The sequence below is a fragment of the Urocitellus parryii genome, chromosome 9, assembly GCF_045843805.1.
Source record: "Urocitellus parryii isolate mUroPar1 chromosome 9, mUroPar1.hap1, whole genome shotgun sequence".
In the NCBI taxonomy this organism is placed as follows: Eukaryota; Metazoa; Chordata; class Mammalia; order Rodentia; family Sciuridae; genus Urocitellus; species Urocitellus parryii.
In genome coordinates this window covers 61,362,155-61,376,185 of record NC_135539.1, presented here as the reverse complement: position 1 = coordinate 61,376,185, position 14,031 = coordinate 61,362,155, and the positions used below count along the sequence as shown (strand labels likewise).

The 14,031-nt window shown below is 36.4% G+C and overlaps 1 protein-coding gene across 1 annotated transcript in view; it reads right to left on the bottom strand.

Moving 5' to 3' along the window:
* Malrd1 (MAM and LDL receptor class A domain containing 1) overlaps positions 1-14,031 on the bottom strand; it is a 656,113-nt gene that overhangs the window by 384,331 nt on the left and 257,751 nt on the right. The window contains exon 24 of the mRNA XM_077802928.1: positions 12,247-12,460. Coding sequence (XP_077659054.1) covers positions 12,247-12,460 — 214 coding nt within the window. The remainder of the gene's footprint in view (positions 1-12,246; positions 12,461-14,031) is intronic.

Genomic DNA, 14,031 nt, shown 5'->3' with positions numbered 1-14,031 from the left:
TGAAATTAAAACACAATACCATTTATATTAGCATCCCCTCCCAAAAAGAAATACTTAGTCATATGTCCAAAAATACCTGTACAAGATTTATTCCTTATTTATTTATATGAAGAAAACCACAAAAATGTTGAATAAAGAAATTAAGGAATGAAGAAATAAATACATGGAAAATTTTCCATGTTCATTGACAGGAAGAGTTAATGTTGTCAAGAAGTCAGTTCTGAACCAATTTGGTCTTTAAATGCAATCCTAATGAAATGCCAGCAAGGTATTATGTTGATAACCTAAAAGTTCATATAGAGAGGCAAAAAAAAAAAAAAAAAAAGAATGTCATCATAGTAGTTAAGAAAAACAGGATCCAACATGGCGGCGGCGAGGAAGCAGTGATTCCAACGTCTCCACTTTAACGGGATAAGAAAGACCCATCTGAACAGCTGCAGCCTACCTACAGAGGAACTTCTAGCATAATTCCCTTAAGAGGAGAGCAGCCGTGATCTGGTAGGTTTATCGGAAGTGACAGTTTGTCCCAGAGAAGTGGATCTTGGACGGCCACTCGGGCACAGAGGTCTAGTCCTGCAGCCATCAGCTTCCCGGCTACACAGGTGGCCCCGCGGCGGGTGCAGAAGTCAAGTCCTGGAGCCAGCAACTGCTTTTGCAAGCGGTGGACACCCGGAACGGCTTGGGCCGCCCCACCCGAACTGGCAGTCGGCCTCCGCCATCCGGGCTCCCCCAGGAGGCATAGCGCTCACTCTGGGAGCAGCCGCTTCTCCCGCCCGGTTCCTAACCACGTGGCCGCAGCTACCCAACTACACAGGTGGCACCGCAGCGGGTGCAGAAGTCAAGTCCCGGAGCCAGAAACCGCTTTTGCAAGCGGCGGACACCCGGAAAGGCTTGGGCCGCCACGCCCGAACCGGCAGTCGGCCTCTGCTATCCGGGCTCCCCCAGGAGGCATAGTGCTCGCTCTGGGAACAGCCGCCTCTCCCGCCCGGTTCCTAACCACGCGGCGGCAGCTAACCAGCTCCACAGGTGGCACCGCAGCGGGTGCAGAAGTCAAGTCCTGAGGAGGGAAGATGGCAGCGAAGGGAGTGCATCACCCCAGTGCGCCGCGTCACTGAGCGGGAGAAAGATGATGTGAATCGCCTGAAGGCTATCTTGTAGGGAATTTCCAGTGAAATTGAGGTGCTCCAGAATCTAGTGGACAGATTTCCATCGTGCGAAGTTCGACTGCAGGAGCTCCATTTCTCCGCACGGAGGGTCGCATAGCCTGATAGGCAATCGCCCCGCGGCTGGAGTCTGTGGCGCGCACTGTGGAGCGGCAAGGAGCCGGAGCAGGGGAGCAAGGATACCTGCGGCCCACTGGAAAGACAGGCCAGGTAGCTTGCCAGCGTGGTGGACACGTAACACCGAGGCAGTCGAGTCACACTGGTTGGAGTGGGGGTGGAGAAGGGTCACCGACCGGGTCCGGAGGGGGCTCAGCGACCCGTTGGAGAGGTAGTCAGGTACCCCCATTGGGAGTGGGGGCTGTGCAGAACTGCGACCCACCGGCCTAGAGGCCTGCCAGCGTGGTAGACACGTCACACCAATTGGAGTGGGGACCCAGCAGAGCCGCCACCCACATCCAGATCAGGACCAACGACCCCAGGGCGTGGTAGTTACGTTACCACAATTGGAGTGGGGGCAGAGCAAAGCCGCCACCCGTGCCCACAGGGGGGGCAGACCTGTGACCGATCAGCGTGGTAGACAGATCACCCTAATTAGAGGAGGAGCATAGCCACTACCCGCCCTGCAAGGGAGACTCCACAAATATACAAGAGCAATATAAATAAATAGGGGGTAAATTTCAAAAACACAACAGTTCCACCAAGCAGAAAGAAACGCGAGCAGTATGAAAAGACAAGGAAAGAAAGGACCACAAGCAATGCAGGTCAACTCAACATTAGAAGAGGTAATAGCTGCAACAGATGGAATGTCAGATAGAGAGGTCAGGATATACATGCTTCAGATTATCTGGAGTCTCAAGGAAGATATGAGACAGCAAAATCAGACAATGAAAGATCACATTGACAAACAAATCCAGGAAGTAAAAGATCAATTTCACAGGGAGATAGAGGTAATAAAAAACAAACAAATAGAAATCCTAGAAATGCAGGAAACAATAAACCAACTTAAAAACTCAATTGAGAATACTACCAGCAGAGTAGATCACTTAGAAGAGAGAAAATCAGACAATGAAGACAAAGTATTTCAACTGGAAAAGAACATAGACAGCTCAGCAAGTCTGCTAAGAAACCATGAGCAGAACATCCAAGAATTATGGGACAATATCAAAAGACAAATTTAAGAGTCATTGGGATACAGGAAGGCACAGAGCTCCATACCAAAGGAATAAACAGTCTATTCAGTGAAATAATACGAGAAAACTTCCCAGACTTGAAGAATGAGACAGAATCCCAAATCCTAGAAGCCTACAGGACGCCGAACGTGCAAAATCATAAGAGATCCACACCTAGACACATTATAATGAAGATGTCCAACATACAGAATAAGGAGAGAATTTTAAAAGCTGCAAGAGAAAGAAAGCAGATTACATTTAGGGGTAAACCAATCAGGATAACAGCTGATCTCTCAACACAGACTCTGAAAGCTAGAAGATCCTGGAATAACATATTTCAAACACTGAAAGAAAATGGGTTCCAACCAAGAATCGTGTATCCGGCGAAATTAAGCTTCAGGATAGAAGATGAAATTAAAACCTTCCACGATAAACAAAAGTTAAAAGAATTCGCAGCTAGAAAACCATCTCTTCAAAAAATCCTTGGCAAAACATTACAGGAAGAGGAAATGGAAAATAACAATGAAAACCAACAATGGGAGGTAGGACAGTAAAGGGGGGAAAGTAGTCAAAGAGGATAACAAATCAGGTTTAGTAACATCAATAAATAAATATGGCTAGAAGAACAAACCATATCTCAATAATAACCCTAAATGTTAATGGCTTAAACTCACCACTCAAGAGACACAGGCTAGCAGAATGGATCACAAAACAAGACCCAACAATATGCTGCCTACAGGAGACGCATCTGATAGGAAAAGATATTCATAGACTGAAGGTGAAAGGTTGGGAAAAATCATACCACTCATATGGACTGCGGAAACAAGCAGGAGTGGCCATACTCATATCTAATATAATAGATTTCAAGCCAAAGTTAATCAATAGGGATAAAGAAGGACACGTCATACTGCTCAAGGGAACCATACACCAACAAGACATAACAATCATAAATATATATGCCCCAAATAATGGTGCAGCTGTGTTCATCAAGCAAACTCTTCTCAAGTTCAAGAGTCTAATAGACCACCATACAATAATCATGGGAGACTTCAACACACCTCTCTCACCACTGGACAGATCTTCCAAACAAAAGTTAAATAAGGAAACTATAGATCTCAATAACACAATTAACAACCTAGACTTAATTGACATATATAGACTATACCACCCAACATCAAGTAGTTACAATTTTTTCTCAGCAGCACATGGAACCTTCTCAAAAATAGACCATATATTATGTCACAGGGCAACTCTTAGACAATATAAAGGGGTAGAGATAATACCATGCATCTTATCTGATCACAATGGAATGAAACTGAAAATCAATGATAAAAGTAGGAAGGAAAAATCAAGCATCACTTGGAGAATGAACAATAGGTTGCTGAATGATCAATGGGTTTTAGAAGACATCAAGGAGGAAATTAAAAACTTCCTAGAGTTAAATGAAAACACAGACACAACATATCGGAATCTATGGGACACACTGAAAGCAGTTCTAAGAGGAAAATTCATTGCTTGGAGTTCATTCCTCAAAAAAAGAAAAAACCAACAAATAAATGATCTCATACTTCATCTCAAAATCCTAGAAAAAGAAGAGCAAAACAACAGCAAAAGAAGTAGAAGGCAAGAAATAATTAAAATCAGAGCTGAAATTAATGAAATTGAAACAAAAGAAACAATTGAAAAAATTGACAAAACTAAAAGTTGGTTCTTTTAAAAAGTAAATAAAATTGACAGACCCTTAGCCATGCTAAAGAAGAGAAGAAGAGAGAGAACCCAAATTACTAGCATACGGGATGAAAAAGGCAATATCACAACAGATTCTTCAGAAATACAGAAGATAATCAGAAATTATTTTGAATCCTTATACTCCAATAAAATAGAAGATAGTGAAGGCATAGATAAATTCCTTAAGTCTTATGATCTGCCCAGATTGAGTCAGGAGGATATTGACAACCTAAACAGACCAATAACAATAGAGGAAATAGAAGAAACCATCAAAAGATTACCAACTAAGAAAAGCCCAGGACCGGATGGGTATACAGCAGAGTTTTACAAAACCTTTAAAGAGAAACTAACACCAATACTTTTCAAGCTATTTCAGGAAATAGAAAAAGAGGGAGAACTTCCAAATTCATTCTACGAGGCCAACATCACCCTGATTCTGAAACCAGACAAAGACACTTCAAAGAAAGAAAACTACAGACCAATATCTCTAATGAACCTTGATGCAAAAATCCTCAATAAAATTCTGGCGAATAGGATTCAAATACATATCAAAAAAAATTATACACCATGATCAAGTAGGATTCATCCCTGGGATGCAAGGCTGGTTCAATATAAGGAAATCAATAAATGTTATTCACCACATCAATAGACTTAAAAATAAGAACCATATGATCATCTCGATAGATGCAGAAAAAGCATTCGACAAAGTACAGCATCCCTTTATGTTCAAAACCCTAGAAAAATTAGGGATAACTGGATCATACCTCAACATTGTAAAAGCAATCTATGATAAGCCACAGGCCAGCATCATTCTGAATGGAGAAAAATTGAAGGCATTCCCTCTAAGATCTGGTACAAGACAGGGATGCCCTCTCTCACCACTTCTGTTCAACATAGTCCTCGAAACACTGGCCAGAGGAATTAGGCAGACGAAAGAAATTAAAGGCATAAAAATAGGAAAAGAAGAACTTAAATTATCACTATTTGCAGATGATATGATTCTATTCCTAGCAGACCCAAAAGGGTCTACAAAGAAGCTATTAGAGCTAATAAATGAATTCAGCAAAGTGGCAGGATATAAGATCAACACGCATAAATCAAAGGCATTCCTGTATATGAGCGACAAATCCTCTGAAACGGAAATGAGGACAACTACTCCATTCACAATATCCCCCCAAAAAATAAAATACTTGGGAATCAACCTAACAAAAGAGGTGAAAGATTTATACAATGAAAATTACAGAACCCTAAAGAAAGACATATAAGAAGACCTTAGAAGATGGAAAAATATACCCTGCTCATGGATAGGCAGAACTAACATCATCAAAATGGCGATATTACCAAAAGTTCTCTATAAGTTCAATGCAATGCCAATCAAAATCCCAACAGCATATCTTGTAGAAATAGATAAAAGAATCATGAAATTCATATGGAATAATAAAAGACCCAGAGTAGCAAAAACAATGCTAAGCAGGAAGTGTGAATCAGGCAGTATAGCAATACCAGACTTCAAACTATACTACAGAGCAATAGTAACAAAAACAGCATGGTACTGGTACCAAAACAGGCGGGTGGACCAATGGTACAGAATAGAGGACACAGTAACCAATCCACAAAACTACAACTATCTCATTTTTGATAAAGGGGCTAAAAGCATGCAATGGCGGAAGGATAGCATCTTCAACAAATGGTGCTGGGAAAACTGGAAATCCATTTGCATCAAAATGAATCTGAATCCCTATCTCTCGCCATGCACAAAAGTTAACTCAAAATGGATCAAGGAGCTTGATATTAAATCAGAGACACGGCATCTGGTAGAAGAAAAAGTTGGTTATGATCTACACGCTGTGGGATTGGGCTCCAAATTCCTCAATAGGACACCCATAGCGCTAGAGTTAACAACTAGTATCAACAAATGGGACTTACTCAAACTAAAAAGTTTTTTCTCAGCAAAAGAAACAATAAGAGAGAAAAACAGGGAGCCTACATCCTGGGAACAAATCTTTACTCCACACACTTCAGATAGAGCCCTAGTAACCAGAATATACAAAGAACTCAAAAAATTAGACAATAAGATAACAAGTAACCCAATCAATAAATGGGCCAAGGACCTGAACAGACACTTCTCAGAGGAGGACATACAATCAATCAACAAGTACATGAAAAAATGCTCACCATCGCTAGCAGTCAGAGAAATGCAAATCAAAACTACCCTAAGATACCATCTCACTCCAGTAAGATTGGCAGCCATTAGGAAGTCGAACAACAATAAGTGCTGGAGAGGATGCGGGGAAAAGGGCACTCTTGTTCATTGCTGGTGGGACTGCAAATTGGTGCAGCCAATTTGGAAAGCAGTATGGAGATTTCTTGGAAAGTTGGGAATGGAACCATCATTTGACCCAGCTATTCCCCTTCTCGGTCTATTCCCTAAAGCCCTAACAAGAGCATGCTACAGGGACACTGCTACATGGATGTTCATAGCAGCTCAATTCATGATAGCAAGACTGTGGAACCAGCATAGATGCCCTTCAATAGATGAATGGATAAAAAAATGTGGCATTTATACACAATGGAGTATTACTCTGCATTAAAAAATGACAAAATCATAGAATTTGGAGGGAAATGGATGGCATTAGAGCAGATTATGCTAAGTGAAGCTAGTCAATCTTTAAAAAACAAATACCAAATGACTCCTTTGATATAAGGGGAGTAAACAAGGACAGGGTAGGGACGAAGAGCTTGAGAAGAAGATATACATTAAACAGGGAAGAGAGGTGGGAGGGAAAGGGAGTGAGAAGGGAAATTGCATGGAAATGGAAGGCGATCCTCAGGGTTATACAAAATGTCATATAAGAGGAAAGGAGGGGCAAGACAAGATAATACAAATGAAAGAAATGATTTACAGTAGAAGGGGTAGAGAGAGAGAAGGGGAGGGGAGGGGAGGGGAGGGGGGATAGTGGAGAATAGGACAGACATCAGAATACATCAGACACTAGAAAGGCAATATGTCAATCAATGGAAGGGTAACTGATGTGATACAGCAATCTGTATACGGGGTAAAAGCGGGAGTTCATAACCCACTTGAATCAAACCGTGTAATATGCTGTATTAAGAACTATGTAATGTTATGAAGGACTAATTAAAAAAAAACAAAAAAAAGAAAAACAAATGCAAAAGACTGACATTGCTTGACTTCAGGTCTTACAATAAAGTAATCAAGACAGTAGGGTGTTCACAAAATAACAACGTTAATGATGATAGGTAAAAGATTAATCAAAGAAGATATAGACTCCAAAAATATGCTCAGCTATATGTTCAATATAGAGTTATAAAAATATCTTCAACTGGTATTTTAAAACAAAATAAAAGCACAATAAGAGAAAGGATAGTTTTCTCACTAAATGGTGTAGAAAAGTAGACATCTAAATACAAAACAAGGAATCTAAACAAAGACCTCACACTTTTCACAAAAATTAACTCATAAAATATTGTAGATCTAAATGTAAAACACTAAATGATAAAAATCCCACAAACTAATACATGAGAAAAAATCTAGGTGTTCTTTGGTTTTGGAAATGCAATTACCAAAGGCACAATTCTTGAAAGAAAAAAATACTTGATAATACTTTATCAACATTAAAAATTAAGGCTTTTCAAAGACACTGTGAAGCAAATTAGAAGAAAAGCCAGATTAGAAGAAAACATTTGTAAAACACACACATGACATACTCTATCATACAATTTAGCAATCATGCTTCCTAATATTTAACCAAATTAGTTAAAAAATATAACCACAAAAGTCACTGCACATGCATGTTTATAATAACAGTTTTATAATTGCCAAAATTAGGAGCAATGAAGATGATCTTCAGTGGGTACACAGATGAATAAAATGTACATTCAGACAATAGAATATTATTTGGCTAAAATAAATGAGCTCTAAGCCATAAAGAAATGGCATAACCTCAAATGCATATTAATAAGTGATAGAAGATAATCTGAAAATTCTGATCACTGTATTTTTCCAATTACATGGCATTATATAAAGACAAAACTATGAACACTATTTAAAAAATCAGTTGTTGCCAGGGGGAAAGGGAGGGAACAGTCATAGGTAGAGCATAGATTTTCAGGACAGTGAAAATTAGTTTATGATACTGTGCTAGAAGATACATGTTATTATACATTAGGCAAAACCTACGGAATGTATAGCACCAAGAGTGGAATCTAATATAAACAACAGACTTTGGGTAAGAACGGGGTTACCAAAGTAATTCTTCCACTCTGGCTGAGTGGAGCAGGTTGTGTGCAGAGAGGCAAGGAGTATGGGAAATCACTGTGCTTTCCATTCACAAGAACATTAAAGTCCATTAATAATAAAAAGAATGTTAAGGAAATCCTACAGAATAAGGAATAAGATTACCTTTTTTGCAATATGTATATTTGACAATGTTTTAAAATCCAGAATTAAAAAGAAGTCCTAAAATTCAATAACAAAAGCTATAAAACAATCCTACAAAAATGGGTCAAAGATTTCAACAGCTTTTTCCCCAAAGATAGACAAAGGGCTAATAAACTCACAAAAAGATGCTCAACATCATTAATCATTAGGGAAATGCCAATTAACGTCACTATTAGATTCTACTTATATCCAGTAGGATGGCTATAATGAAAAATTAAAAAGGAAAATAGCAAGTCCCAGACCTCTTTCAAGAATTCATTGAATTCATTCATCTTCTCAGCCTGGCCTACCCTTATCATGCTATTTATACATACACACATACGTTTGTATGTTATATATGTGTGTATTTCTGTGTGGTTGCATATTTATCTATCTATAAGGATGATATGTTTTTTTCTAATTAACATGAATATATAATATATGTTCATGAAAAATTTTGTTTTATTTACTAATGAATAGTAGATATCTTAAACATTGCCTGACATGTAGTAACTACTTAGTAAATATGTATTAAATCAATTTTATATTTCTATCTTTTCTGTTTCCCTTGAGAACTGATAGGGTTTTAAAAATCTTATCAGTCTTTCAAATCCTATCTTGGACTTGTGACCTTTTTTCATTAGTTTGTGTTACTAAATAGTTTCTAATATGAGGATATGAGGATATAATTTTTATTCTAAGTATTAACTTAACAAGATCCACAGGTTTTGTTATGAAGTATTTTATAACTCTTTATATGCTCTTTCAGAACACTTTCTAATGTTATTGTGATTTGGGAGGTAGATATGAGTTATTAAAGCTACATTCAAATCCTCACCAGTAGAGATTTTCTAGGAATTGTCTTGTAAATAATTTCCAGCCTAATTTAAAATACAATTTAATACACATATTATAATAATTTAATTCATCAAAAAATTTGAAATGTGCTTAATACTTAAAAAGAACCTTTTATTTTTATGATGTTATATTTGTGTTTAAAAATAATAGATATCTGCAGTTGGGGTGTGTGTTTGTGTGTGTTTGTGTGTGTGTGTGTGTGTGTGTGTGTGTGTTATATAATATATATATGTCTCCATTAGGTTCAGGGTACTAACCAACTATGTCAATCAAATGCCCTACATTTTTACTCATCACAATACAGAATTAAATTATTCAGAGATTGCCTAAAATACTCTTAATTATAAATCAAAAATAAAGTTGATACAAAAGCAAAAATGGTTATTCTCCAAATGAGTCTTTATATCAATAGTAGTTATATTCAAATAAATATTTACAGTTCTTTATAGTTCCAATTATACAAATCATTTTCAATATCTCCTGTATTTTAGAAATGCTATTCAAATTACAAATAAAAATTCATTTTTTTCTGATATATTTTGGTTTTAGAGTCTACATAGATCTATAGAAAATTAAAGCAGCAAGTACTTTTATAATTGATTGTTGTATTCTCCTCCACCAAAGTCTACGCTTTTTAAAAAAGGTTCTTTTTCATTCTTTCTGACATTTCTAGATTGTACATTTCTACCTAATCATATTTCAAAAGTTTTCTCTAGTTGTGATACATGTTCAACCTTAGAATTCTCAAAAAGAAAGAAATAAAAGAAAAATAATAAAACAAAAGAAAGAAAGAGTAGACATTATGTCCAAATACTTGATTGGTTGCCAGCCAAATTTCAGTTGCTATAGTAATTCTTTTAATTTTTTCTTCATATTCTTCTGGGTCTAATTAGAACATCAAAGTTTATAGTGTATGCAGGATAATAACACCACTCATAATTCCAATGGCAGATTCTAGCCACTCTATAATTAAAACATAACATTTAAGACCAGTAGCCTGGGAATTTGGTTGATCTTTCAAGTGCATAATAAAAATAAGCAATGCTAAATTAAAATGAAGATTCTTATGGAATAAAAAACACTGTCAAAATTGAGGTCACTTTTAGGTTTTCATTTCTAACTTTTGTTTATTTGTTCTAAGGAGTTGGAAAAGTTTTCCTTTTTCTATGCAGTGTGTGGAAGTAATTCAGCTTCCTTGCACCAGTGTTAATGAAATAAGTAGGTCTAAAAAAAAAAAAGAGAGATTTTGTAATTCAGGTCACCACAAAGCACCTTCTGGTACAACTTTCCCTCCAAAGGGTTAAGTTAGTTTAGTGCTTATGTTTTTATAAAACAATTACCAAGACAAAATTTTTCAATACAATTCTGATACCCTTAGTCATCATCATATTTTCCCAAATAGAAAAACCAAGAACGATTCATGACTCCTGAACCTAAATATAAAAAGAAAAATTTAGCCATAAATGAATTGATATTTTAAGTACTGAAAACTGAAGTACTGAAAATCACATTTAATTACATCTCTGTGAAAGATACCTAGCAACATTACAAATAAAAATCTAAAGCATAACATCTGATTTATTTAACAACATAATAGATCTGTGTGATATTGAAATTAAAATGGCAATGAAATAACTGTATAAGCATTTGATGCAAAGTTAACTAAAACGTAGCAGAAAGTATTTGATGGTAAAGATCAATGCTAGTACAAAATTCAAGATAAACCAAGTATTTTGCTGAGCTTACATATGATAAAAATAGACATTATAAGAAATAATACTCACAATTCAAGGAACAAATAGCTATTTGATTTAAAGAGAACTTCATTATCTTTTTAAACATTGGATTCTTACACAGAAGTATTATGGTAGCTTGGGCACAGCAAAGGATCATAAATCAAAACACCTGGGTCCTAGGACCAACTTTGTTAGCATTAGTTGTAGGAAGTTTTGAAAAAAATCTTACCCATTCTTATTGGTACTTTCATTTATGAAAAGCATAATTAATATCTGGCCCACTTACCTCTCAGGGCTTCTGTGCAGATCAAGTGGAGATCAGTTAAGGGCTTTGAAAGTTAAAAGTTCTACCTAAGTTGGAGCTCTTGCTATACTGAAGTAGTTTTTGATAACTCTAACCTAAGTTTGGTTTCAAGAAGCAAATAAAACCACACTGCTATATCCTGGCTCAGATATTATTATAAGTAATAGTGGAATAACTTGTCAACCTTCATCTTGACAATTTATATTCACCTCATTTGCAACTAAATGAAGCAGCGATTGGACTGTGCTACACCATTTTATAGGCTTACCAGGATGAGCACATATGGTCCATTTAGCGGAGGGTATTTTAATAGGTAGCGTTTGTTCTGAGTTGATCTCCTACTGCAATGGTTTTACATAGCTGATCTAAATCTTCATTGGGAGATCACTTTGTCCATTTGATATATTATCAGAGTAATTTTGTTTATCAGCTTATCACATATGTTTGCACACAGAAATGACAACCCTCTGAAATGCTTCAAAGTACAGAGGTTCACCAACCCCAAATGAATTGACTTTGATGGATGTTTTGCTTCTTTTTTTCCAGCTAATTTCTTTCAGATAATAAATACTTATTTCTGTTCTGTTTTTCTTTGAACATAGCAATCTAATTTAACTCCAATTACTTCATACATACACACAAAAGCCATCAATTATTTTGAAATAAATTATGGCTCAAAATTAGGTATGAAAAGGGAGAAGGGAATGTATCTAAATAGATAAATCACGTCACCTGGATTCGCTTACTGAGACGTACCTACACTTTAAATTTCAACAAGGAACACACCACCTTGAGTAAGACTGGGGAGATGAAAGCATAAGCAAGGACATAGAACACTTGAACTTACGGCAAAGGTAAGTAGTTTCATCTGAATTATCAGCACAGTCATTCACAAAATCACACAGCTTCTCCTTTGCGATGCACTGCTTGTTTGCACACGTGAACTCTTCAGCAGTACACTTTCTGTCTGGGCTAAGTAAGGGGGAACAATCTTGAAAGGACACATCATCCACTGCAACATCTCCTATGTAACTGACACCACGTTTTGCCCTGAAGACAATCTAAAAAGAAAAAAAAAAGAAAAGGAAAAGTTACTTAGAGTTGAAACTGTCAATCAAGAAGTTCAAAAGATAGAGGCAACAAATAGATCAAGCACATCAAACTTGAGTCTGATAAAAATACCTCCATAATGAAAGTGACCCAGGAAACTTAAGGGCCATCAAAGGTTTCTGCCATTCTCAACACCTAAGACTGTGAGATGTGCAACACTGTTGTGTGTCTAGATGGTTAGGACATGCAGCTTGAAAAACTGGCAGGAGTCATAACAAACTACCAGTGCCAAAACTAGACCTGCTCATTTCTTAGAGCCTCATCATACATGGAAGCAGGAGGATCAACGGTTAATAAAGTACCAAGAGAAATTATGTACAAGCACATCCTTTATTTTGCTCAGTTTTTGCTCTTCTTCAGATCTAGCCACCCCAGAGGATTTGAGAGTTAAAAGACATCAAGCCTCACGGCCATGAGTTTTGCTAAAATCAGCCAAATCTTTGGAATTGAAGCAATTTTGATTTGCCTTTGATTAATGTATGTGATGAATGGAATCCCATGTGTGCTACTTTTTAAAAGCGGTTTTCCATTTGTATATACTTCAATAGATCAGAATTGATAAAAAATAATAAGAGATACTAAAATTTTCAGAAAATCTATCGTTGGTTTGTAACAATACCTAACTGCTTGGAATGACAAAGAACACTGTTTCAGAGAACATGAAGAGTCACATATTGTTTATTTTCAGAATTCCAAGTGATTCATTCAGTGTTTCTCTTAAATTCCACTGCAAGCTAAATATGGACATGCTAAAGTAAGAAATATTTTTAAGTCAGTTAGAACAAGACGTAAAGATTTTCCTTATTGATTTTGCACAAATTACTTACTGTTACTAATCTCCTAAACAAATTTTAACCAATTCTGAAAAAAACTTTTCTTGGAAGAAGGAATTTTAGTTTTTCCTTAAAATGAGATGTTTTTATATTTGTGTGAACATGAGTGTTTTCTTTTCAAGGTGAGAGGACAGAGTAATTGAAATAATGTTTCACATTATTAAAAGAAAATCATAATAGTTTTTGAATATTGAATTTCCCTAAAGGAAAACTGTTCTTCATAGTAGATGAGCCAGAAAAGATCAATATATTTGTGAAATAGAAGAGGAGCTTAGAAGGCATTAAAAGGTTAACTAGAAGAAAATGATAGGAACTACAACTCTCTTACAAGTGAAATTGAGCACTGGAAAAAAAATTGATATACAAAGTGAAAAGATATTCTATTATCTGGATTGTCTAAAAATTTAAATATGTGACATTATGCTTTCTGAATACCAAAGTGCAGTAACTAATGAGTGTTTCACGATTAATCTGTTTACCTGCTGTAATCCCAATACAATCTCAGTTGTCAATCACGTTCAAATGATTGAATCATTATTTCTCAATTTTTTTTATAGTGTGGGTTGAAATTTCATAGACATAAGATTGACTCTTAAATGTTCTTAAAATAAGTAATTGTACTGCTCCTTTCAGGCAGAGTAAAATCTAGGTCAAATATATTAATAAAATTGAAAGGCAATATAGAAGAA